General features: G+C 44.9%; 1 protein-coding gene across 2 annotated transcripts in view; it reads right to left on the bottom strand.

Annotated features, from left to right (window-relative positions):
- Positions 1–2590: 2590 nt before the first annotated feature.
- The window catches only part of WLS (Wnt ligand secretion mediator), a 34447-nt gene continuing 12181 nt past the window's right edge, over positions 2591–24856 (bottom strand). Inside the window, exons 2-13 of one of the 2 annotated variants that reach the window (XR_012804036.1) lie at positions 24208–24480; positions 19403–19527; positions 16369–16530; positions 14836–14972; positions 12763–12931; positions 11758–11855; positions 10480–10543; positions 6801–6944; positions 5594–5677; positions 4940–5093; positions 3780–3909; positions 2591–3136 (exon numbers count right to left, since the gene is read on the bottom strand). Coding sequence is in view for 1 of the 2 variants with exons in the window: in XM_075615853.1 (XP_075471968.1) it covers positions 3021–3136; positions 4940–5093; positions 5594–5677; positions 6801–6944; positions 10480–10543; positions 11758–11855; positions 12763–12931; positions 14836–14972; positions 16369–16530; positions 19403–19527; positions 24208–24480 (1526 nt within the window). In the remaining variant the exon portion in view is untranslated. The remainder of the gene's footprint in view (positions 3137–3779; positions 3910–4939; positions 5094–5593; positions 5678–6800; positions 6945–10479; positions 10544–11757; positions 11856–12762; positions 12932–14835; positions 14973–16368; positions 16531–19402; positions 19528–24207; positions 24481–24856) is intronic. The other variant, XM_075615853.1, reaches the window with a different exon arrangement.

Genomic DNA, 24856 nt, shown 5'->3' with positions numbered 1-24856 from the left:
AACAGGCCACCCCTGAGGTCCTGGATGCTCAGGATCTCGTCCGGAGTAAAGCCTGCTTTGCTCACCAGCTCCTTGGCAAAGGTCTCAGCGTCCAATAGAGGGCGCTGTCCGTCGACCTCCCTCAGCTGCATCACCTCACAGACAGGTGTTTCGACCTTTATGGGTTTCATCAGTGTGGGGTTGGTAAACTGGGTATGCAGAGAAGCTAAAGGATGGGGTTTACCATACTGAGTTAAGTTATGGTGAGTAAAAAAAGTGACAAAAACTCTCCACAGCAAAGCAAATATGCAAATGTAAATACAACTGTATGCTCATCTGCATGTCTTAGGCAGGTCTGCAACCCCGCCTTTCCCCATTATCACCCAGCACACAACAGGTCAGGTTTTCAGGCTAACCCTGCTTCAGCACCAGTTGCTCAGTCATTGATGAAGCCACCTGTGCTGAAACTGGGTTATCCTGAAAACCTGACCTGTTGGTGGTCTTTAAGGACTGGATTTGGCCACTCCTGCTATAATCCCATCAGGATTAAACAGGAACAATTCTGCGGTGCCTTTCCTGTACTTACGACATCATATCTTCGTATTGTACGACACGATCGCCATTTAGTTTGCAGTTCTGAACCTGCGTTTTATTTCCGACAGGCTCACCCATTGTTATACTAAAGTTTAACCCCTCGAGATCCAGGCCGGCCTGCAAAGCATTGCTCTGCATGGATGACCCCGCTGGCACTCAAGGAGTTATTGTATTATGTGTATGTCATAGGACGCCTCTTATTAAACACAGGTAACCCCCGTATTGTCACCGCAGCGCTGGTAATGTCTGCGAGACACAGCACTCTCTAGGACAGGGCTCAGCTCAACAGCTTGTTTTGCAAGAGACACACATAATGACTGTCTGTTATATAGAAAACCAATTACATTCAGTATCCATCAATAAAGGGAACCAGTGTGAAAGCCCAATGCACGCACCGGAGCTGTAACAAATAGTGACCAAATGTGCATATTTACTTCCATTTTTACACCAGGACCCAAATGTTTTTTATTTTTTATTTAGTTTGCGGTGAATTAAGATGTTATACTGGATACTTCTATATTTATTATCACCGTACACTAGGACAGGGGCGCGCAAAGTTTTGGAGCTGCGCTCCTGTGTACCAGCCCCAGCGCTCTCCCCACTCCTGTGACCGCACCGTCAGTTGATGCGCGTTACCATGACGGCGCTTCACATCACCCCTTGTCATGGCGACGTGACCAGAAGCCGGCTGAAAACAGTAAGTTGAAGTTGCAGAGACCTCGTGCGATCCTTTCCCCCCCCCCCCCCCGGCATTTCATTTAAATGCCTCGGGGAAGAGCACAGGGCCACTGCAACCGCCGCGCCCCCCCAAAAATCCTGCGCCCCCCTGCACTAGGGACTAATGAGTGCAATGTTCAGTGGATGTATTTTTAACTAGTTGTTTACTTCACTGAAGTTATGTTTTGGTTTAGCATTTATAGGGTGTGATTTACCATACACATGCTTCATATGTGTATTTGTATGTGGTTATGTACATTTCATTTATTGATTATTGTCTTTTGGTCACAGTGACCTTTATTAGATTTTGTGATACACTTTTTACTAATCTGTGGTGCGCTTGTGTGTGTTTGTTTTTTCATTTATAACCAGTGGATAGCAGCAAAAAAGCAGCAAGAGATTGGGGATCTTAATTTAAACAAAATATATAGGTTGTGTGTATATCCTTCCTCCCCAACATCCCTGCTTAGTTCTAAATACATTCAGGAGTATACATCAGTTTCCCCCCCATAAACTTACATGATACACACTTTCCTCCCCCCCCCCCTCACAAAATCAGTAAGTGATACATGTTTTCCTATAATATTTGATGGAACTAACATATCTTCGACACGGTCTTGCTCTTGAAAAATAATATAGGACAGCTGTGGCTCCACACCAGATAAGTCAGAATGGGGGTTGTGCATTATAACCGAGTGAATGGTTATTGCCTCTGAATGCTAAACATGACATGAAGCCAGTTTATTGGCATTAAGGTAAAGCAACCAGAAAAAAAAACACATTACCAATGCACGTTTCCATAAACTAAGTGCAGCCGTCTTGTGCTTCCCGCATCACAACTCAACGACTCTACTGTAGGAAATTTCACCAGCAACAAAGGAAAGGGTTCTTTACAGTAAGGGCAGTTAAAATGTGGAATTCATTACCCATGGAGACTGTGATGGCAGATACAATAGATTTGTTCAAAAAAAGGTTGGACATCTTTTTAGATGGGAAAGGTATAAAGGGATATACCAAATAAGTATACATGGGAAGGATGTTGATCCAGGGAGTAATCCGATTGCCAATTCTTGGAGTCAGGAAGGAATTATTTTTTCCCCTTAATGGGGTTTTTTATTTGCCCTTCTCTGGATCAATAAGTAAGTATAGATATAGGATAAAGTATCAGTTGTCTAAATTTAGCATAGGTTGAACTTGATGGACCTATGTCTTTTTTCAACCTCATCTACTATGTAACTATGTAACTATGTAACAGACATTGCACGTGGGCTAATCAATCAGGACAAAGTGCACAAAAGGGTACAAAAGACAAATCTCTTTATTGCTTATTGGATATTGCTTGTGAACAACAAGGCAGTGTGTGTGTGTGTGTGTGTGTGTGTGTGTGTGTGTGTGTGTGTGTGTGTGTGTGTGTGTGTGTGTCAAATGTGTAACATTCCCAATGAAATCACTTCTAAATACGGAAGTACTTAAAAACAGAATTGTTTTTTTTTTCCTCATCCAGCAGCGAAAAAAAATATTTTTTTCCCAATGTGAAAAAGCGCTCTCCCACCAACTGAACTGTATATATACTGTATACATATATATATATATAAAAAGCTACAATACAAATAAATGCCATGCCACTCCTCTAACAGAGAAATAGAGCTATAAATACAGTATTTGTAACATGGTTTTATAGTGGGATATATAAACTAGAATATCTACATTGAATCCCACCCTAGGTTGTGTTATTCTTGGGACTCCTTGCCAGCCAGCCGGTACACTTCTGTTGGTCCATCCACATGTGTGATGGTGGTCGTTAGCTGGAGTTCCTCGCCGCTGCTCATTCCGCCGCCGCTGCCACCTGAAACAAAAGCGCTTTTAGGGTTACGGAACCTTTTGAAAACGCATGGGGTCATATCTAGTTAGCGGTGCTCTGCGTGCTGGGAGGACAACTGAAGGTCAATTCTGTGAGGTGTCCCCCGCCATAGCACCACTTGGTAGATATGGTCTTCTCTCTAAAAGGAAGCCCCTCTATACATCCACAAAATATAATCAGATCCCTTCCCCCAGGTGATGGTGACATTGCCGGTGTGCCGCATGCCAAGCTTGGAGGTGGGAAACCACATGACTCATTTCAATGAGCATTAACTCGACATGATGCGGGTGGGGACAAAATAAAGGTTATTTAAGCATTGGTCACATATACGGTTTGTATAATACATGGTGAGTGTTATATTAACAAGGTTAGTTGTGGTCACCAGGTCTCACTGAGTCTAGGGAATGTGCTTTTTCTATATTTGTTGGGGTAACGTTGAGAAGCGAGGCTTACAATCACAGTACCTGGAAAGGGGGGGGGGGGGGGGTGCGGGAAAAAAGGGGGGGCGAGAGAGAGAACGGAGAACGAGAGAGAGAACGAGGGGAGGGGGGGGGAAGGGAAGAAAAGGGAAAGGGGGGGGGGATGTCACCACATTTGCATATATACATATTTTTAGTCATGAACTCACAGAATCACACAACTATTTTTCGCTTTATACACTGGGTCCATATACAACGTTGATTGTCAGGCATAGAGCGCCAACCATCCATTCCGACTCTTGTCCCCAATTGAGACAATTCCGTTTGTGATTGTCAAGTCTATGGAGAGACGCGTGTCTTTATGTTAGAAGGGGTTCCCAGACACTACGGAACCTAGGCACAGATTTTGAAAGGCTATCTCTTTAGAATTGCATTAAACGTTAACGAACATGCCACCGGGGAGCAAAGACAACCAGGTATTTTATCATCGTTACGGTAATGATGATCGCTGCTGAGTCGGAATTTTGAGGCCAACAACGCGCCATGCGTTCCTGATGAAAATGTGGAGCGATATCTGAAGCAGCGTGGCGCGTGTCCGCAGAAAGTGACAGGCCGTATCATCTCTGCATGTGTGACCAGTGATTCACAACCAGTGTTAGTTGGATCAGCACTAGCAAGTTCTGTGCCAGCCCATGGGTCAGATAAATTTAGGCACCGCAGGCCAGAATAATCTCGAATTAGAGTATTTGTTAGATGTTGTCATTTCTACCTCGATCTACTGTATGTTATACTATATGTGTGTGCTGGTGTTTGAGCTCTGTGTATGTAGGGCATTTCTGAACTAAAACATCAGGGGTGGTCAACTCCAGTCCTCAAGGGCCACCAACAGGCCAGGTATTGTGGATACCCCTTCTTCAGCACAGGTGGCTCAGTCGAAAATTGTGCCACTGATTGGGTCACTTGTGCTGATGCAGGGATATCCCCAATACCTGGCCTGTTGGTAGCCCTTGAGGACTGGAGTTGGCCTGTCAACGACTGAGCCACCTGTGCTGAAGCAGGGATGTCCCTAATACCTGGCCTGTTGGTGGCCCTTGAGGACTGACGTTGGCCAGTCCCTGACATACATAAATGTATATTGTTAGCAAGTATTTCTTGGTCATACCAGAAACATAGCATTCATTGGTAACTATGAAGGAAGAATGCTATATACCAGTAATTGGTACTTCACGTACCACATTTCTTAGCCGATCCTAAATGGATTTCCAAAGCTGCAATAGAGAGGTAGCCAAACTATTTAAACAATGCAGCCCCCGCACCATAACTTGCAACACTGTTCTAATCCTAGTGCATGAACCACAAGAAGCCTCACCATTTGATTGATCATCTCCATAATTCTTGTGTGACGGGGCGTACAGGAACATGAGCGCGAAGACGTACAGATTCCACATGCCGTAGACGCCGGTAAAGAAGGCGCTGTTCAACTCAATGGTAAACTCTCCCCATTTCCAATTACCTTCAGAAACCTGCAGAACAAATTAGCATCATTTCGGGTGCGAGCAGGATTTTCATTAACTCCCCACCCCACCCCCCCACCCAAAATGGTAAAAAAAATAAAAGGATATGACAGAATGTGTCAGATCAGATGTTACGGGCCCTACTCGCTATGCTGGGGAGAAGGTTTGCTCTTGCGTCCCTTGAATGAGGCCCAAGTTGAGTTGCAAATTGCCAGTTGGATGCATCTTACATGGCTGTGAAACCAGACCACAGTGTGCCGGGCTAAGCAGGTATTAATGGACCATTCACTGGTAGAAGTGCAGGGAGATTAACAATGATATATTCCGGGATATCATCCTTTACCTGGGATATACCTTCAGGTCACTTCTGTAGCAGTTAAGACGCTTATATGCCCCTTTATAAAGTACATATAACATTTAATTAGGAGGTAATATACAAATAGTTTTTTGGAGGTAAGAAACTAGTTACTTTGATCACGGTTAAATGCAGATATAGTCCGGGAACTTACCTGGGTGGTGATAAAAAAGATGACTGTTAAGGCTGCACAGGCTAACGTGATGATCATCAAAAACTTGAACCGAAATATCAGCCCCTGTTTAAAAGAAGTCGGTATTTTAACAGAATATTGAACTGCATCCTGCTTATTATTTCAACATTTCTAACATGCACGTGATGTATAAATGTCATTCCTGAGGGTCAGAGATTGAAGTTTACATGATGTTTACAAGCTCCCTTTGACCCTCTTGCTTCTAACCTCCTTATACTATAGTAATAATAGTCTTTCTTCTTCTTGTACACTGCCGACAGTGTATGCAGCACTGTACATATCCTTTTTGCAGGCACAATGAGTCCCTGCCCCTTACAATCACATTTTTCGTGCCTGAGGCACAGGGAGATAAAGTGACATACCCAAGGTCCTGACATGGGGAATTGAACTAGGCTCCCCTGCTTCAGACTCCCTGTCATGTTTTCAGAGTCAGCGCCTGACCTCACTGAGCCGCTTCTTCATGCTGTCCTCTCTAACCATCTGCTATTTCTATATGCTTTCCATTTAAATAATGTTCCAAAAACAGAGCTCTCTTATCTCCTCAATATTTACAATTGTCAGAGCAACTGGTGAGAAATCGTCCAACATTCTACAAATATTCACATAGCTAAGGCAGGGGGGCCAAACTCCAGCCTTCAAGCCCCCCCAACAGGTCAGGTTTTCAGGATATCCCAGCTTCAGCATAGGTGGCTCAAATCAGAGGCTCAGTTGAAGACTGAGCCTCTAATTGAGCCACCTATGCTGCAGCAGGGACTGATTGAGCCACTTGTGCTGAAGCACGGATATCCTGAAAACTTGACTTGTTGAGGGGGAGGGGGGGCTTGAGAAACTGGTGTTGAGCGACCCTGAGCTAAGTGATGTCAAGATGAGACCGAGTCATATGTCTCCAACGGACGAATAGAACCTACCAAAGACTGTATCAAATATTGAATAACATTCATGAAATATTGACCTGCATGGTGCTAAAAAAAACTACATTTTTAAATGTTGGCCAATAAAAACATTTGTGCCCAAACACTTTTAAAGCAGAGAATGCACCACGCTACTGGCGTACCTTGCAAAGTCCTCACCAGAGAAAGGGACATGGTTTAAGTGAAGTGTACATCACATGAACTTTTAGTACATGTTCACCTAGTCTCCTGACCCCCATCCTAAAACTGACACTAACCTCATAGTGAAGCCGCCGCGCCTTGCTCATTGCTGGTAAGGTTGACCGTTTCCCACTAATGTTCCTGAAGACGTGGTACACCATGAAGCACAAGAACAAGAAATAGAGACACGCGCAGATTCCGGCTACGATAATGAAAGCCATCTGCACATTTCAGTTAAAGGAATAAAATAAAGTCATTTGATGACCCGCCCAATGAACGTGGTTTTGTATACAGAACAGATCGAACCAAGAGAGGCGCGTGCCACTTAAACCCCAAGAAATCCAATCCACACAACGACATTTTGTGTGTTTGTCAATGAGATTCAGCTCTGCATCTGGAAATACTTGCAAGTGTGAAATGGGAAAATCACACTGAATGTTAAGTAGCACAAAAGCAAATAGAAGCTGAGAATGTTACTGAGATTGGAAGATTGTCAGCCGGCTGGAACGTCTTACTGGCCAACTAGAAATGATACTCACGGAAGCCGTTTAAGTGGGACACATTTAATTATTCTTAAAAGGACTCATTTTCTGGAACAACCTACCCGGACACTCACATCCACCACCAGTTTAAGTTCTTTCAAAACTAAGGCTGTCTCACATTTTAATCTGGTCTGTAACTGTTACATAAGCCTATAATATATATTATCTCTTAATGTGCATGCAATGTCTTGTATATAATGTATACCCTTTTCATTTATGTAACTGTATTTGTAACCATGTATTATTTGTCATATTAACTATGCCCAGGACATACTTGAAGACGAGAGGTAACTCTCAATGTATTACTTCTTGGCAAAACATTTTATAAATAAATAAATTTGCCCTTCTACAAATTCATATGCATAACAACTTATGCATACCGTTGTGTCCTGGAGCTTTACAGCTTCTAGAACTCTCCATCCCCAGATGTGCAAACGTTTTATGTACAGATCAGTCATGTTTAAAAACTGGAGAAACATTTATGCCCAGCACAGAGGTCCTGAGAAGGATTCCATGCTGTGTGTATGTAGCATGGCCTTGTTGATCCAGTATTATCACAACCTTCAAGGCGCCTTTGTTTCTGAAGGTTCGGTACAAAAACCAGAGCAGGGGCGGCCAAGTCCAGTCCTCAAGGGCCACCAACATGTCAGGTTGTTAGGATATCCCTGCTTCAGCATAGGTGGCTCAATCAGTGGCTCACTGGAAGACTGAGCCACCTGTGCTGAAGCAGGGATATACTGAAAACCTGTTGGTGGCGCTTGAGGACTGGAGTTGGCTACCCTTGAACTAGAGCCCTTCACAATAGCCACACCCCCCCCCCCCCCCAATTTAATATATTATGAAGCCCCTCCCCCCCAATTTAATATATGAAGCCCCCCCCCCCATTTAATATGATATGAAGAAGGGGGTCCCCAGAGCTAAAATTAACGGGGTTCAGCTCCGGAGCAAATCTGCTTCAATCTGAAAAAAATAAAATAAAGGCCTGGATTGCCCCTTTAATGGAAGTTTTCCCGAACTAATTAACACTGTTTAGCCTGCAGAGTCCCTGCTTCCTATACATGTAAAAGCAAAGAGAGGGCCCGTAGGGAGCTGCTGCTTTACATTAGTGTTACAGGAGGTGGTACGAGTAATAAAATATTAAATAACGTAAGCATATTTCTATGAGCCGACCTGGAGCGGTCACTTCTGCTCGGCTGGTTGGAGGAGACCTAGCTCAGCGGTGACCCCAGAAAGTGCTCCGTCGCCAGAGAGGATTTAATAGAACGTGAATGGAAGTGGATGCATCGTTAGCTGCACATTATCCGCACTATATTGAAGTAGTAGAGTCGCTGCAGTGTGTCCCGCTCACCAATAACCAAGACATGTCTGATTTGTTGGGTGGAAGACAAGCCTGTGTACTGCCGCATGTGTAACTAATGAATCTCCACCCACTTTCCATACTGTGCTGGCCTCATAGGAGTACAGTAGTTGGACCTATGTACTGTGCTCACTATATGGGTTTCAAATACCTGTCCACTGTCCAGAATTGATTGTCATTGTGATGAAGAACAAATACATTCACGTGTCTTAGCACAGCCTGGGTTAAACGGCAGACATACGCTTAAGACAGGGGTGATCAACTCCAGTCTCCAAGACCCCCGCCCCCCCCCGGTCAGGTTTTAAGGCTATCCCAGCTTCAGCACAGGTGGCTCAATCAGTGGCTCAGTCAAAGACTGAGCCACCTGTGCTGAAGCTGGGATATCCTTAAAACCTGACCCTTTTGGGGGGGTGGGGGGGTCTTGAAGACTGGAGTTGAGCCCACTGCCTTAAGGGGATCCTAAGAAGCAAAAGCTGATTCACTGTGAGTGCTCATTTGCATGTCATTACCCAGAATCCCTGGCTGCAGTGGAAGCACTGTGTGCTATGTCAAGTGTAAAGCATGTTACATGTGCTCTTTATCTTAATCTGCCCTTTATCTTTATGGAACCTAAACTAATCACAATACTATATATCCCAAAGTAATACAAACAAATGCCTCTCAAAGCATTTCAATAGAACGTTATTACTGGAAATTAATATTGAAGCTAAACCAGGGTTTGTACTAGCCTGGGAAAAGGAGCTGGGCAGGGAGAACTCTGCACTCGCATGGACTCGGATGTGGAGTAATGCCAGCTCTTCCTCGATATCAACCAATATTTTAGAAAATGGATATAAGATAATGTATAAGTGGCATTGCACACCACATAAACTGAAAGAATGCTACCCGGGAACTTCCAATAAGTGCTGGAGAGGGTGTGAGGAGGTGGGAACTATGCTTCATATCTGTGGGGGTGTAAGATAATAGAGCGGTTTTGGGATATGATAGTGGAGCAGATTCTCGATATTACCAAGATTAGAATCCCAAAAGACCCGAGTATTACACTGCTAAACAGAGAAGGGGGCAAAGGGCACAGAATTAGGAAATCTCTATTAATACACATGCTAAATGCAGCAAGATGTGTCAGCGCTGCCAACTGGAAAAAGCTGGAGGCCCCCACTATGGGACAATGGGAGTCGAGAGTAGGGGAGGTCATGAGGATGGAACAACTATCATATATAACCACTGACACAGGATTAACATTTGAACTCCTCTGGCTGCCATGGTCAGAGATCACTGGACATACTTGAAAACGAGAGGTAACTCTCAATGTATTACTTCCTGGTAAAATATTTTATAAATAAATAAATAGAATATTGTGGGAGGATTTGAAAGTGAAAACATCTGCCATAGTGAGAATAATAATAAGGCTAATTTGGACTACTAATTCTGGGTTCGATTGTTTCTATTTTCTTTTCTTTAATAATATATATTTTAAAATTATTTATGTTAGTTTTGTTTGTTTTTCATGCGATTGTAATTACTATTAATGCTGACAGTTAATATGTTAGTGTATATAACTCTACTATATAACTCACTTTATGCTACATTACACAATAGGTCTGAGTATTGCTGACTTCAGACGGCAGAGTGTAAATGTGTAAAACTATGATATATTTTTGTTTCAAGTTGTATTGTATATGTTAAATGTTATAAAAATGTGGCCTCTAAATAAAGAATTTACAAAAAAAAAAAAACATTTCAACGTAAACAGAGTAATTTGTTTTTGTGTTTTCTGATACTGCATCCAACCATTTGTAGTGTAAGTTTGTCAATGCAAATGAAAGAAATCGTAATGTCTCCAGAAATTAAGGATACAGCAAGTTCTGCGCCAACATCTGTGGTCCAAATGCTATAAAACGGATTCTTCAGTTGTACTCCTCTGAAGTGCGAAGAGAAGAGGACAAAAAAACAAGAACACAGTATTAGGCGCATATATATCTACAGAGTGTGTGTGTGTGTGTGTGTGTGTGTGAGTGTGTGTGTGTGAGTGTGTGTGAGTGTGTGTGTGTGTGTGTATATATATAGATATAGCTATAGATATGTGTGTGTGTGTGTGTATATATATATATATATATATGTATATATATATATATATATAAATATATATATAGATATAGATTATATCTATAGATATATCTATATCTATGCTCTGAACGGTTTCCAGGTTGGGGTTGTATCACAGATGTCCAAAAAAGCAGTGAACAGCGCAACAGCCAACAGAGAGCATATAATCCGCTCCGCCCTCCATTTTTTTTACTATACTGCATTAATAAACAGATTTTTTTGATTATTTGGACCCTGTTCTCTGTTGGCTGTTGCGCTGTATCACTGCTTTTTTGGACATCTCTGGACTTCACGCCACACCAAGGGGAGACAGATCAGCGAGAAAAACAGTGAATACTTTATATATTGTCTGAGTATTATCCCAATGAGGTTGTGAGAGGTGGATTATTGCCACTACCTTCAGGGAATAATTGTCATTATTATAACATATGAGACTTTCTGAGATTGCTCACTGGTTCATATTATATACGTTCTGTGGAATTATATCCCCTGTGTCTCTGTGTCTCCAGAAACGAATAGCATCATATATAATACAATTACGAGATCCAGTACTTGAGCGCCAAGACCACAACTTTTGCACAATTCTATGGGGTTTGTATCACACAGTTTTAAGAATGCGATTCACATTTAGAATATTGTGAAACTGCTGCGACACGACACTCGAAAAATGTGTAGAACCAATGAAATATATAGGTAACAAATATGTACAACACCACGTTACTTTCATCTTAAAATGAAAATGTAACAAAAACTGTAAAAAAATAAAAATAAAAAATACTACATAAAATAGTGTGGACATCACATGGTGAATAAAAAGTAGGGAGTGTGTGCATTTGTAAAGTTAAAGCTATATCCAATGTAAAAAAAAATGAGAGGCGCATAGATTTTAGAATAGTCATGGACTTCCAACATAATTGGGGGGGTGGGGACAAAAATGTCCTATTTGGAGCACAAAATAGTAAATTATTAGATGATTAGCAAGAGGTTTGGGAAGTTCCTAGTGATTAAATGTGAATCCTGCCCCATTACCTTTCACACATATCAAATATAAAGAGGCAGCACGATCCAAAGGCAATAGGAATAACTTGTTTCCAGTACACGGAGATGCGATTTCTTTCAGTCTGATCCTATTAACAAACAAATATAGTGTTACTGTTACATTCATCGTTCCCATCTTCAATTGGCCGATACTTTTTAAATACGAAGATGTATAGTTGGAGTAACCGCTATGTATATATAATAATAAACAGAAGTTGATTAATTGCACATAAGGCTGTAGTATCTGTCAAATGACCAAATGACCGGTGGTGCTTCGCCGTGACTCACCTCACCACCGGGAGCTATTGCCGCCAAGGTAAATCCCTAATCTTAACCCTTTATCCTAAAAGCCCCTAATCCCAAAGCTACCCCTAGCCTAAAAATCGTAACATGTTAGCCTAAACCCCCTACACTACACTAAAACCCCTAAAGGTAACCCCCTACCCTAACCACTAAGACACCTTAAATTAACCTCCTAACCGCTAAAACCCCTAAAGTTAATCTCCTACCCTAAGCAGTAAACCCCATAAAGTTAGCCCCCAAAGCACTAAAAACTAACCTTATTGTAGAAGCGGCCAGCGGCGAAGGGTCAGTCTGCGGCCGAATGTCGGCGGTCATTTGGTCACAGCAAAACATCCACCACCAAATACCCCATTCCGCAGTAGTATCGCATGCCACGACACAATGCCACGACACAATGCCACGACACAATGCCACGACACAATGCCACGACACAATGCCACGCATCTAATACGTTCATTGCATCCTATTCCGTTTTTTTCATTCTCAGTTATGATAATACAGGGTTTCCATGAATTATTCACCCCATTATAATGTTTTAAGGGGTCCCTTATAATAGGGTGTATAATTTATGGGCACCCTGTATATTAAGGGCAGTTGATGCACCCGAGTCCTACATTTGGAATACATACGGCATTGAATAAACGGCCTGCAAACATACACGTTTTCCCCCGGTTATAATATTGGTAAACCTACCATCATGTGCTCCCCGCAGAAGATGATCCAGAATGATAGCAGCATTGAATAGAATATTCCCTGACGGATATCTCCAAACAGCAACATCCAGGTCCAGTTAAATCCAATGGAAAACCACTCGACAGGAATATTAATGAAAGTCATGGAGATCCCCAAAGCAAAAATGACTCTAAGGGCAAAACAGCAAAGATGGTTTTGTTATTCCATTCGTTTCAACCCCCCTTCCCCTTTCCCCAAAAAACAGGAGGGTGTAAGTCTAGAGTAGATTTTCCAGTGATCCAGCGTGTAAAACTATTACAAACAAATTATCTTCCTGTGGGCATATGGCAATAATCAGTGGTCGACAAATCACCAAAAAATCTACTCGCCGAACAAAAAAAATCTACTCGCCACCTAGTACCACACATGTGCTGCTTGGGCCAATAGGAGCTCGCCACGATGTTAAATCCACTCGCCCGGGGCGTGCAAATGTATAGGTTTGTCGAACACTGGCAATAATACATATTTTATTATCTAAATTAATAGCATGATCATGAGGAGCAGAGCCAGTTGGGAGTAATCAATAGAGCCCAGCAGAGGTGCGCAAACTTTTACCCCTGCGCCACCCTGGCTGTTCCCCCCCCCCCCTTACTGCTCGCGCCCCTCCCCACGCCCCTTACCTTGTCTCCGGCGTTTGACGTCTGCCATGGCAACGCGACATCATGCGAACCCACGGCGTCATTTGACATTGCCATGGCGACCGATGGAGTCATGGTAAGGGAACGTACGCGTTCCCTCAGCATTTAATTTAAACGCTTTGGGGAAGAGCTCGGGGCCTCTAAGCGCTGCGCCCCCCGCTGTACTCCAGGGGTGGGCAACTACAGCCCTCAAGGCAACCAACAGGTCAGGTTTTAAGGATATCCCTGTTTCAGCACAGGTGGCTCTATCAGTCTCAGCTTCAGCACAGATCGCTCAGTGTTTGTGGGTGGCTCTTGAGGATTGAGGTTGGCCACCACTGGAGTACAAGCTTAAACTACAAATGTTGCGTCTTAAATGGTCTCCATCCATGCGACCGCGAGCCATAAATACCATACAGCAGAAATGTCACCCTCTGAGTGCCCTTCGGACATAGCTACATCATGGCATCTGGCACCTGGATTCCCCATAACATAGTAGCCACAGAAAGAAAAAAATGCTAGTCTTCGGAGCGGCTCCGTCCTGATGGAGTCAGGATGCGAAACCGAACTGAGGAGGACAGAAAGGGGGGTGGCCCCTCCCCGCAGTGACGTAGCGGTAACATGATTCCGAGTACCAGAGGCGCTCAGACCGCTCTGGCACGCAAAGGGTGGAGAAAGCATCTTGCCCTTTCCATTTCCAAAGTGCTTTTATTTTTACAATCTGATGTTTGAAATAGGAACTGTCCCAGAATGGGAGAACTTTCCAGAACAGTCGAAAGGCTTGAACGGTAACCTCGGCGCGCTAGAAATGATCATGTTTAACGCTAAACAAATAAATAAATAAGGCGCAGAACTTGTGGAGCAAGATAGTAACATTTTAGGAGTTAAACTCATATAGGCTTCTGGGGGGGTTGCGGCTTTAAAATGACCATTTTGCCTCTCGCTTCCGAACTGCACGCCAGGGAAATGTGATCTACTACAATCATAGAAGCATTTTATATGATGGGGCGACATACACGGGGCGACATACATGGGGCGACATACACGGGGCGACATACTGGCTGAGTGTTGGGAAAAGAATGTGGAAGGATGAATGAAGGCAGTGAGCAGCTATGGACTGGACACAGATAGATACCCCATTCTTGTGGTATTCCTGTCATCTATAGCAAGGGTGGGCAAGTCCAGCCCTCAAAGGCCACCAACAGGTCAGGTTTTCAGGACATCCCTGCTTCAGCACAGGTGGCTCAGTCAAAGACTTGAGCCACTGGTGCTGAAGCAGGGATATCCCCAATACCTGGCCAGTTGGTGGCCCTTGAGGACTGGAGTTGCCCACCCCTGCTGAACAGCACACGCCACCATCTTCAGGGGCCGTGAAATGCACGCGATGTGAGGAGCGCGAGTGAGTACGTGGCCTTACTTCTCCAGCAGCACGGGGGGCCGCGTCATCATGGTGATTCTCCTCCAGTACCAGATCATAATAATAAGGATGCTCGGAGTGAGGAAGGTCTTCATAGCAAACCACACCTTTGTGAAACCGCCGTTCTGGAAGATACTCTAAATGTGACAAAAAGAAAGAACAGCGACGTTTAAAGACATGGGCCTCGGTTTTAAACTGGACCTACGTCCGATTGTTTTGCTGTAATAATAAAGGAGGGGAGGGACGGTGCGCGCAGTCCCAGGGGGCTTCTATCGGTACCCCAACCGTATATGTGTGTGGTCTCCGTCTACTGCTCAATCCTCCCAATAGCAATAGATTACAATTTATGTAAAAAATAAACAAGTTAGACACACACACACACACACAGACACACAGACACACAGACACACAGACACACAGACACACAGACACACAGACACACAGACACACAGACACACAGACACACAGACACACAGACACACACACACACACACACACACACACACGTCATGTAGATTATTCCTGGAATAATGTATATGACCCTTTTTTCTATATGGAAGTTTCTAACTTGTTTATTTTTTTAATGAATTTTAATCTATTGAGATTGTGTTTTGCTGAAATAATAAAGGAACAGCACATTTTATTCCACAAAAATGTGGACTGAAAACACAAATTCCACGTCATCTTACAGTATGTGTATAGCTAAAATGACGCCTGTAAAAATGCAGGAACAAAACTACATACACATGGGCTATTCCCTAAACCTTTCACAACAGTCCCGTTTCTGGCTTTAGGTCAGTTCTGGGGAGCAGAGAAGGGGGGGGGGGAGGGGGCGGAAGAAGGGGGGAAGGGGTATCTGCTCCCAGAGCCTTTTAGGGGTCCACACAAGATTTGATTTAAGGTGTCCTACTGTCATGCGAGTCGTCCTGGCCTAAACTTTTTAGCCCCAATTATAAGCAATCCGTGCCGTTTGTTTCTTAATTGGATTGAAGCAGGGCGTCTCTGGCGCTGAACCCCATTAAGTTAAGCTGCGGGGACCCCCTGCTTTCAGAGATGCTTAACTAGTTGGTAGCCGCTCCAGGGTTCACATTATGGCGGATTTTCAAATCTACCGCGCTCCGCAGGCCAATAGGAAGCCGTGACGTCACCCGGTGCAGCTTACTACTGGTCAATGCGACGCAGCAGCAGCTTTAAACTGCAGAAAGATACCAGCACCTCCCTCAGAGGTAAGTATCTCCCAGGGGGTCCCCGGAGCGGAAATTAACGGGGTTCGGCTCCAGAGACCCATCCCCCCGCTTCAATCCTGTATTAAGAAAATGAAAAACAGCATGGATGGCTCCTTTAAGGGTTGTGTCTTGTGGGGCGCACTCTAATGAGCGCAGGTTTCAGTTAATCATGTTGCCATATTATAGTGCTTATCATAGCCAGATGATCAGCAACATCTTATACCCATTGAAGCTTTGTAACTGTTACAAGTCTACTGTATATTAACGTTTCATCCATTAGATAAGCCAGGCGAGGTCTCCAGCTCACCACAATGCGCAGATCTCGGATTTCCCCGATCCCGACGTTGATTTTCTTCCTCTCGTTGACGGGGAGCTTGATATTAAGAAGGTAGTATTTGTGGGCCACGCTTCCGAGCTCCATTAGTGGGAGGACATCACAATCATAGTAACGTCCTTCGTTCTCACGGGTCTGCCACAAAAAGGTGGGAGAAAGGGGAATCAACTGTGTCCGATTGTGCTAATTGTTTGGTTTTCCAGTAGTAAAACAGAATAATATTAGGGGATTGGGATACAAGAATTAATATGGCCAACAATGTCCAGATTGCAATCTTCTCACTTCCAGCTTTACAATTTAAAGCTAAATGTTAAGATTGATGAGCCCAGAACACATGGGCTCTGACTTTGCTATATCATCCTGGGTGGCCCTCCACCAACTCAAACTTAAAACGTCAAAGATGGAGCACTGCAGACTCCCTCCCAAGCCTGGCCCTACTGCCCCTTTCTCCATTACTATTGGCAATACTATCATAAACCCCGTATCATAAGCACGATACCTAGTGGTCACTCTCACATTAACAAAGTAGCTAAAATCTGTCGTTTTTTCCACCGTAACATTGGAAAGATACGCCTTTTCCTCTGTCGCTCTACTGCTAAAACTCTAACACAGGTCCTCATTCTCTCCCGTCTCGACTATTGTAACCTTCTACAGTCCAACCCTTCCTGCCTCTCACCTGTCTCCCATACCATCTATCCTAAACGCTGCTGCGAGAATCACTTTACTCTCTCATAAATCTGTCTCGGCGTCTCCCCTGCTGAAATCCCTCTCCTGTCTTCCTATCAAATCCTGTATTACACACAACATTCTCCTCCTCACTATTAGGCTTTACACTCTTCTGCTCCTCCTTACATCTCAGCCCTAATTTCTCGCTATAGAGCGTCTCAACTCTTGCATTCTGCTCAAGGAGGTCTCGTGTCTGCCCCTTTTGTATCCAAATCCCTCTCCCGCCTAAAAACCTCTCGCTCACTGCCCCGCACCTCTGGATGCCTTCCCCTCAATATCCGACTAGCACCCTCTCTATCCACTTTTAAGAACCATCTTAAACAACACCTTTTTAACGAAGCATATGGGTAGCTTCGTGGCTGACACTATACACCTCATACCCTGACCGTGGCCCCTTGCAGACACACTTACCAGAATGCCTCCTACTGTCTCTAAGTTCTCCCTCCTTACCACTTAGATTGTAAGCTCTTCGGGGCAGGGATAATTTTTTTATAAATGTTACTTTTATGTCTCAAGCGCTTATTCCCATTATGTGTTACTTTGTTATGTCGTGTATTACTGCTGTGACGCGCTGTGTACATGGATGCTGCTATAAAAGATATACATCCATTTCCCTTACTCAGACACTGTTCTATATGCTGTGAAGACATTCCCCCTTCATGTCAAACATTTTAGCCCTTTTCATGTGACTGCAGCTGAACTCTTCTCCGTCGCAGGGAAAACAGCTTCACAAAATACTGAACAGGAGCCTTCGATGTTTAACACAGAAGGCTAATGGTGAGAGGAGAGCCCTGTCAAGGGAGAAGTAATTTCACATGTGCACGTTTGGATAAGCCATTGAACATCTTTGCATTGTTGATCCCAGCTGATATTTGGGGCGCTGATACAAGCTGTGAAAAATGACTAGAGCTGGAGTGTTTTTTAATCTTGTTTTTAAATGCAGTGATATCCATGGTGGTTTCATCTACCAAGAATTCTTCTTCTCTTTTGTATGTTCATAAGACTGAATTATGTGCAGTGGGGCATGCACCTCCCTTCCTAGCAGGGCCACCGACAGGGGGAGGAGGGACAGGTGTCCGGGGCCCGGTGGCTGTGAGGGGGCCCAGCTGCCGCTCCTCTCGTTGCCGCTGGGCCCGGCTCTCCCTCACCGAGCTTCTGATGCCGGCGTGCGTCGGGTCTCTCTGATGCCGGCACGCACCGGAAGCAAGCTGGGCTCAGCTTCTCGGCAAGAGAGAGGCCCGATGCGTTCCGCGGCATTAGAAGCCCAGCGTGGGGCAGTCAGTGAGGGAAGCCCGCAGCTGGGGAGAGCTGGTCCCGGCGGCGGCAATGAGAAGACCGGCGGCGGCAATGAAAGACCGGCCGCCAGGCAAAAAAGTTGGCCTGGATCAGAGGTCTGAGATCATCCCCAAAGTAAGTCTGTATTTATTTATTTTTTGTACGTATTTGGTGGGGGGGGGTTGGTATGTATTTTGGGGGGGGAGGTTATTTTTTTGGTATGTAATTTGTGGGGGGCGTGTGTGTGTTCGGGGAGGGAATGAGTGTGAGGAGTGGTGTAATTGATGGCGGGGGGAGAGAGAGGAAAGATGGGGTGATTGAGGGAGTGAGGAAAAGTGAGACGGAGGGGAGAGAAATACATGCGAGGTGAGAGTGGGGGGGAAGGGATTCAGTGAGAGTTGGGCAATTGATGGAGGGGGGTGAGTGAGGAAGAGGAGAGAGAAAAACATGGGATGAGGGGGTAAATAGAGGGGGCTCCTGAGGTGTGAAATGGGGGGGCGGGGGGGAACTTGCAAGACAGCCGACACGAGGGTGTGGAGGCGCCTGTCGCAAGTCTAGTCCTGAGCCCCGGGAAATCTGCCTGGTGCCCCGCTTCCTACACCAGCAATGAAAACTCATATATCTTGATGACTTGGACTCTCGCTGATGAACAAGATGCCCAATATGGCACATTACAGTAACATGCTGCGGCCAATACTGTATTTACAGATCAGTGAAGCACAAGAAAGGGTTCCACATGTAATCACACACTGGGGTTTATCCATTACACTCAAACACTGACGATTGGGGCACTAGCGAATGGAAACGCCTATTGAAGTAAATTGTGCTTCTGTGCAAAAAGTGCTCCAATCGGCACTATCAGAGTTTAATGAATAACCTCCACTGCAGCTCATATGCACATGGATAGAATATACAAAACTGCGTTACTACGATAGGTATCACTGCTGTGGAAAACAGATGTACATGATTTTCAGAAGAGCTAAAAGCATTGTGTTAGAAAACTGACCTTTGGAGTGGGAAATGTACACTTCAGTTTTCTTAATTCTGTGGAGCGGGCTATTTCTGTCCATTCATGGTTCGGGTCATCACGATACGCCATAGCCACTTCCAGTGTAACCATTGCATTTTCCTCTGGAATAAAGACATTAACCATTAGTTTCATGATGAGGAGTTAAACTTTATCCTTTTGGTTCTTTGAATACATGGCTCTCTCTGGTTAACTCTGCAGGAAACACGAAGCTAGTCAGAGGTTTGTATGTATAAAACGGTCATCTAATTCCCCCAACAAAAAAATCCCCATTTAACTATTTGTGTAATGTCTAAACCAGCGAAGGGCAAACTGGGGGGCGGGAGATTTTTGTAGGGGGCGCGCAGGTTGCAGAGGACCCCAGCACTTCCTCACGGCATTTAAATTAAATGCCGGGGGATCGCGTGAGGCCTCTGCAACCTATTACTTACCGAGAATCAGACAGCAACGCGGCAGGGTCATGTAACGTCACATGACCCCGCGGCGTCATTTGACGCAGGGAACAGAGGCGCGAGCACCGGGGGCAGCAGCCAGGGGGGCGCAGCTGCAAAAGTTTGCGCACCCCTTGTCTAAACGAGAAAGACTCCTTCATACAGCAGCAGTCCAAACTGCTGTTCTTTTTTTTATTCATTTGTCCCCCCTTTAATATATGCATCAATACAATCCACACAATGATAAGTAATTAGCTAAATTGCCAATCGATCGGCAAAGATTTGGCACCCACTAAATTGCTGCAGAGGAGTATTCTGCAGTCAGTGGAAGGCATTTGCCTATTAATATGAAAAACCTCTGTGGGGAAGATCATGTGACCAGGCACTCACTAGATACAATTGGTGCACTGCTAGAGAGGGCGGGGCTCAAAAAGGGGTGTGCCAGAGCCTGTTTCAAAGAGGAAGAAGATGTGACTTTGTAAATGGTTGCTATAGAAGCAAAAAGGCTTGTTACATTATAATACATTCAAAATGTAATTCAGAGTTGTTTTAAAAAAAATGCTACAAGTATTTTCTCATAGTACAGAACTGATTTATTAAAAATAAAAAACACATGTAGGATATTGGTTGGTCTGCAGCTTCAATTGCCAATGTGCCAATAATAAAAGATGTTGGAAGGCACGCTGGGCCCCCCCGAAGAGCAATATTCTCCACCCAGGCCTCAAAGAGCCTCCCAAGCCAAAAACATGACATACCGAATGCTGCTAAACAAGGGGCAATCCTTCAGCACATAGCATGCTGCAGACTGTATGCACCATGGGGAATGGTTTTCTGATGTTTGCTGGCACTCACAAACATGCTGTTTTGATCAGTCTTAATCCTTTTTAATGAATCTGACCTCCTGCTGGCAACAACCAACAGAGAAAAGCAACTACAGGTGAATTATTGAAGTAATCCAAACAGAGAAAGCAGCAGGCCCTCATAACAGATGAAACCCTCTTTACATATTTATTTAAAGTGAGATTCAATGTTTCGGGCCCAACAGGGGACATATGAAAGGGAAGGGGACTAAAAGTGTTCTTCTAAGTTTGAGACATTTAACCGGAGACCCCTCCCAGGCAGCAATCGGGGTCTCCATGGGAGCCTCAATATTTGAGCCTTACAGACATATATTCTAATTCTGTGCCGGACTTCTCTCTCTGGAATAACTGAATTAAATCAAGCACAGCCTTTCTTTGGTAAACACCGAAAAAGGCGACATGCACAAAATCCAAGGAACTACATTTGAAGATATATATTTTTTTCAGGTCTCTCAACACAGGGGATTTTACCGGATTTTACCGGCTTACAATGCGATCCCACCAAGCACAGAAGGCACGGAGACGGGGTAGCGCCTCGCTAGCGTTTGTTTTATTACCTGTTCCGTGTGTTACACGGTAACTGCAAACTGTCTGAACTATTCTACTAGTGAGCACTGCGTTAATATTGTGGCGCAATGTATTTTGTGCTTTTTAATGCCCCTTGTGATTTTTTTGCTATGAAGCGAACATAAAAACAGTCCAGACACAAAGGATGCAATGTTTTCATAGCTCATTAGAGTATTAGCCTAGGGCCCGAGCACAAAGCAAGTCTGAACTGTCCCCGCGTTCAGAGGAGGAACAAAGAAAAGAAAAAGTTACACTCATGGACCTGGAAAAGTAAAAAGAATTCGGACTGTGACACTTCCCAACTTCTACACTGGAAGAAAGGGAGACAATCCTAAGGCCATACAGCCTCGGGCAAAGGCTGTGACGTCACCCGCGTGCAGCGGGTGCGTTTAGTGTCCATGTTGGACACGCGGTGGTTGGCGTGCCTAGGGGCGTCACGGAGCTGGTTCGCCCTCATTGGGCGAACCGCTCACGTGACCTGCCTGTCGCGTCAAGAAATCTGTTTCAACTGATTTCTTGCGGAATGCGCGCCACCTCGTTGGCAATGTGATACGCCTCAGCGCGGTCTGCAGCAGTACGGACCTGCCCATAGAAACATTTGCTTGCTTGTTGTGATGTAAATGCCAACAAGTGCTGTAAAGGGTAAGGCAAAAGTGGCCAATTCCAGTCCTCAGGGGCCACCAACAGGTCAGGTTTTCAGGAAACCCCTGCTTCAGCAGAGGTGGATGCACCACCTGCGCTGAAGCAGGGATATCCTGAAAACCAGACCTGTTGGTGGCCCCTGAGGACTGGAGTTAGCCACTCCTGGCCTAAGTTTTTATGTGGGGCATCTCTAGATCTAATAAAAACAGGGTCTGTCTCCCTCTCCTGCTCTTGTGCGTCTAAAACATGGATACAGTATTTATTACTTTTGAGAGCATTAAACGTGGGAAGTACAATAGAAACGGACAGTCACAAAAACGCATAACATGTATTTTCTACGGTAGATTCAGCACGTCTGCTTCAGATATTGAATAAAATGGCACTTAGTAGATTGTTCAAGATTTATATATATATTTTTTTATTTTTGTTTTACAACAACTGCATTTGAATTGAAAATTAAGCCTATTAAAAAGTGTCCCCATTTTATTATAACCGACAGCTGTCAGTTTACGGCTCACAATCATTCCTACATAGAGCGACTGTGGGAACGCCGTGAGCTTTTCAATGTCATTCGACACAGAGGATGCTCTTTATCCACCCCGGTGGGCGAGTGTTATTGCAGGGGGGATGACATTGTGTTCTATTTAAAGATGTTACCTCTTCACTCTAGTTTTAGAACACGCGCTCCTGGATGAGGAGGTGTGAGCCAGGCGGGAGTTAAACCCTGGCCAGTTCTAGAAGACGACGTGACGGTGGAGGAATTATATTGTTTTACAGCTTTGTATTATTTTCTTGCTTCGTGGCTCAATGGCGAATAGAAGCTTTGTGCTGGAATATTGCTGCAAGTTCCAGCACAACTTCAATTCTGTAATAAGAATGACATTACTGCAGCATTTCACAGCTACCTTTAATATATGAAAAAGAAACTCCCTTTAGCCGTCACACTACTTTCCTCTTCTTTAACCAGGAATACCCATCCTCAGATAATTCAAAGAGTGAGCCACCTGTGCTGAAGCTGGGATATCCTGAAAACCTGACCTGTTGGGGGGGGGGGGGGGGAGAGGGGGGGTCTTGTAGACTGGAGTTAAGCACCCCATGCGTAGGCCAATAGCAAGCAACTGGGAAATCTCTTCAGGCTACTAAACAGGCTGATATCAGCGTATACATGCACGGCATCAATATACACCGCAGTGTGTTCATTAACAACACACACAGTCGCTCCTGTCTTACCCCACCTCTTCCCCCTCAGACCCTTCTCCCACAGACACCTCACCCCCCTCCCACAGATAACCACACTCCTCCCCCTCCCAGAGACACCTCACTCCCCTCCCACAGACACCTCACTTCCCCCCCTCCAACAGACACCTCACTCCCCCCCTCAAGACACCTCACTCCCCCCCTCAAGACACCTCACTCCCCCCTCAAGACACCTCACTCCCCCCCTCAAGACACCTCACTCCCCCCCTCAAGACACCTCACTCCCCCCTCAAGACACCTCACTCCCCCCCTCAAGACACCTCACTCCCCCCCTCAAGACACCTCACTCCCTCTCCGCCTCACTCCCTCTGCTCCTCACACACCTCTCACTCCCTCTCCCCCTCACTCCAACCTCTCTCACACACACCTCTCACTGCCTCCTCCCCTTCCGCCTCACCTCCTGCCTGTGCGTCCTGGATCTTCCCAGCCTCACGGCGCCGGCATTGCGCCTCCATGACGCGCCGCTAGGAATTGTGGGGCGTAATTCTTTCGTGCCCAGCGGCTGTCATTCACCATAAAGCACGAATTAGTTGCACCCCACAAATCTCAGCGCTCCAGACGGGAGGGCACGGAAGTCGCAGAGCGCTGCGGGGGGCTCGAGTCCCGCTGCGTCACTGCTGCACTAGTTAGCACTTCAACAAAACCGGCTGACCATCACCCCCTGCTCCTCCCCCCGATAACTTCACGCACACTTTTTTCCCCCACAATGCAAGTTCTTGGGAGCAGGAATTGTTCTATATTAATCGTACGTGATTGAATTAAACCAGCATCGGGCATGGCAGCGGGAGAGCGATGCTGGCGGTGGCAGCGGTGATTGACAGGTCAGGCAGCGCACAGCACAGGCGCCAAGAGACACTTTTAGGTGCCTAGTATTCCCCCCCGCTGTACTGCAACAGCGAAGAAATCTTTAAAAATTAAACATTCGGGGGGAACAGGTCCGTTAAATATTGCAAAAACCCTTCCGTCGTTAGAAATTCGCCGGATACAAGCCCAAGAGGAGAATATACAACGCCAGGGTCAGACTTACCTATGTAATTGTTCAACTTAAATGCAATATCAAGCTGCAGAATCAGCAGCATGAACTGAAACCAGGGGCTCATCTCGTGGTTACTGAAAGGAATGTGCACAGAAAACACAATATCGTTGGCTTCGATGTGTTTGTTCGCGGCTTCTTTAAAGTCTTGAATGTGGTCACACTGATTCTTCCCCCAAGGCAAAAGCCACTTGGACTTGTGATGGCTTCTCCGTATATCGATGCATTTCATTCCCAAAAAATGGACGGACGTAGTTGGTCTTGGAGCTGCAAAAACGAAATAATAAAAGGGAACGTTTGAAGAAAAAAAAACGTCTCACAAAATACAGCGGATATACAAGAACCGACATTACCAAATATACTGTAATAAGATGGTGTATAACAGAGAAAATAAGAATATAGCTTAGTATAAGGTGTTTGCAATGTGTTTCTTGCTTCAACACGAACATTAATTGGCAGTTTTTGCCTTAAAATGCATGGAAAAAAACAGCCAGTATCTTCCTGCAGGTTTGCAACACATGATCTGTATTCAACACTTGACCACACAACCAGCTGTAACTTCTTGTACCTTCTATATCTAGTATACAGAACGAGCATGGAGTACAAAATGCCTAAAGCAATCACGCCAGGATTGGAACCACTG

This window comes from Ascaphus truei, chromosome 10 (assembly GCF_040206685.1).
Source record: "Ascaphus truei isolate aAscTru1 chromosome 10, aAscTru1.hap1, whole genome shotgun sequence".
Classification (NCBI taxonomy): Eukaryota; Metazoa; Chordata; class Amphibia; order Anura; family Ascaphidae; genus Ascaphus; species Ascaphus truei.
The sequence above is the reverse complement of the archived record's forward strand: the minus strand, read 5'-3'. Positions and strand labels throughout refer to the sequence as shown.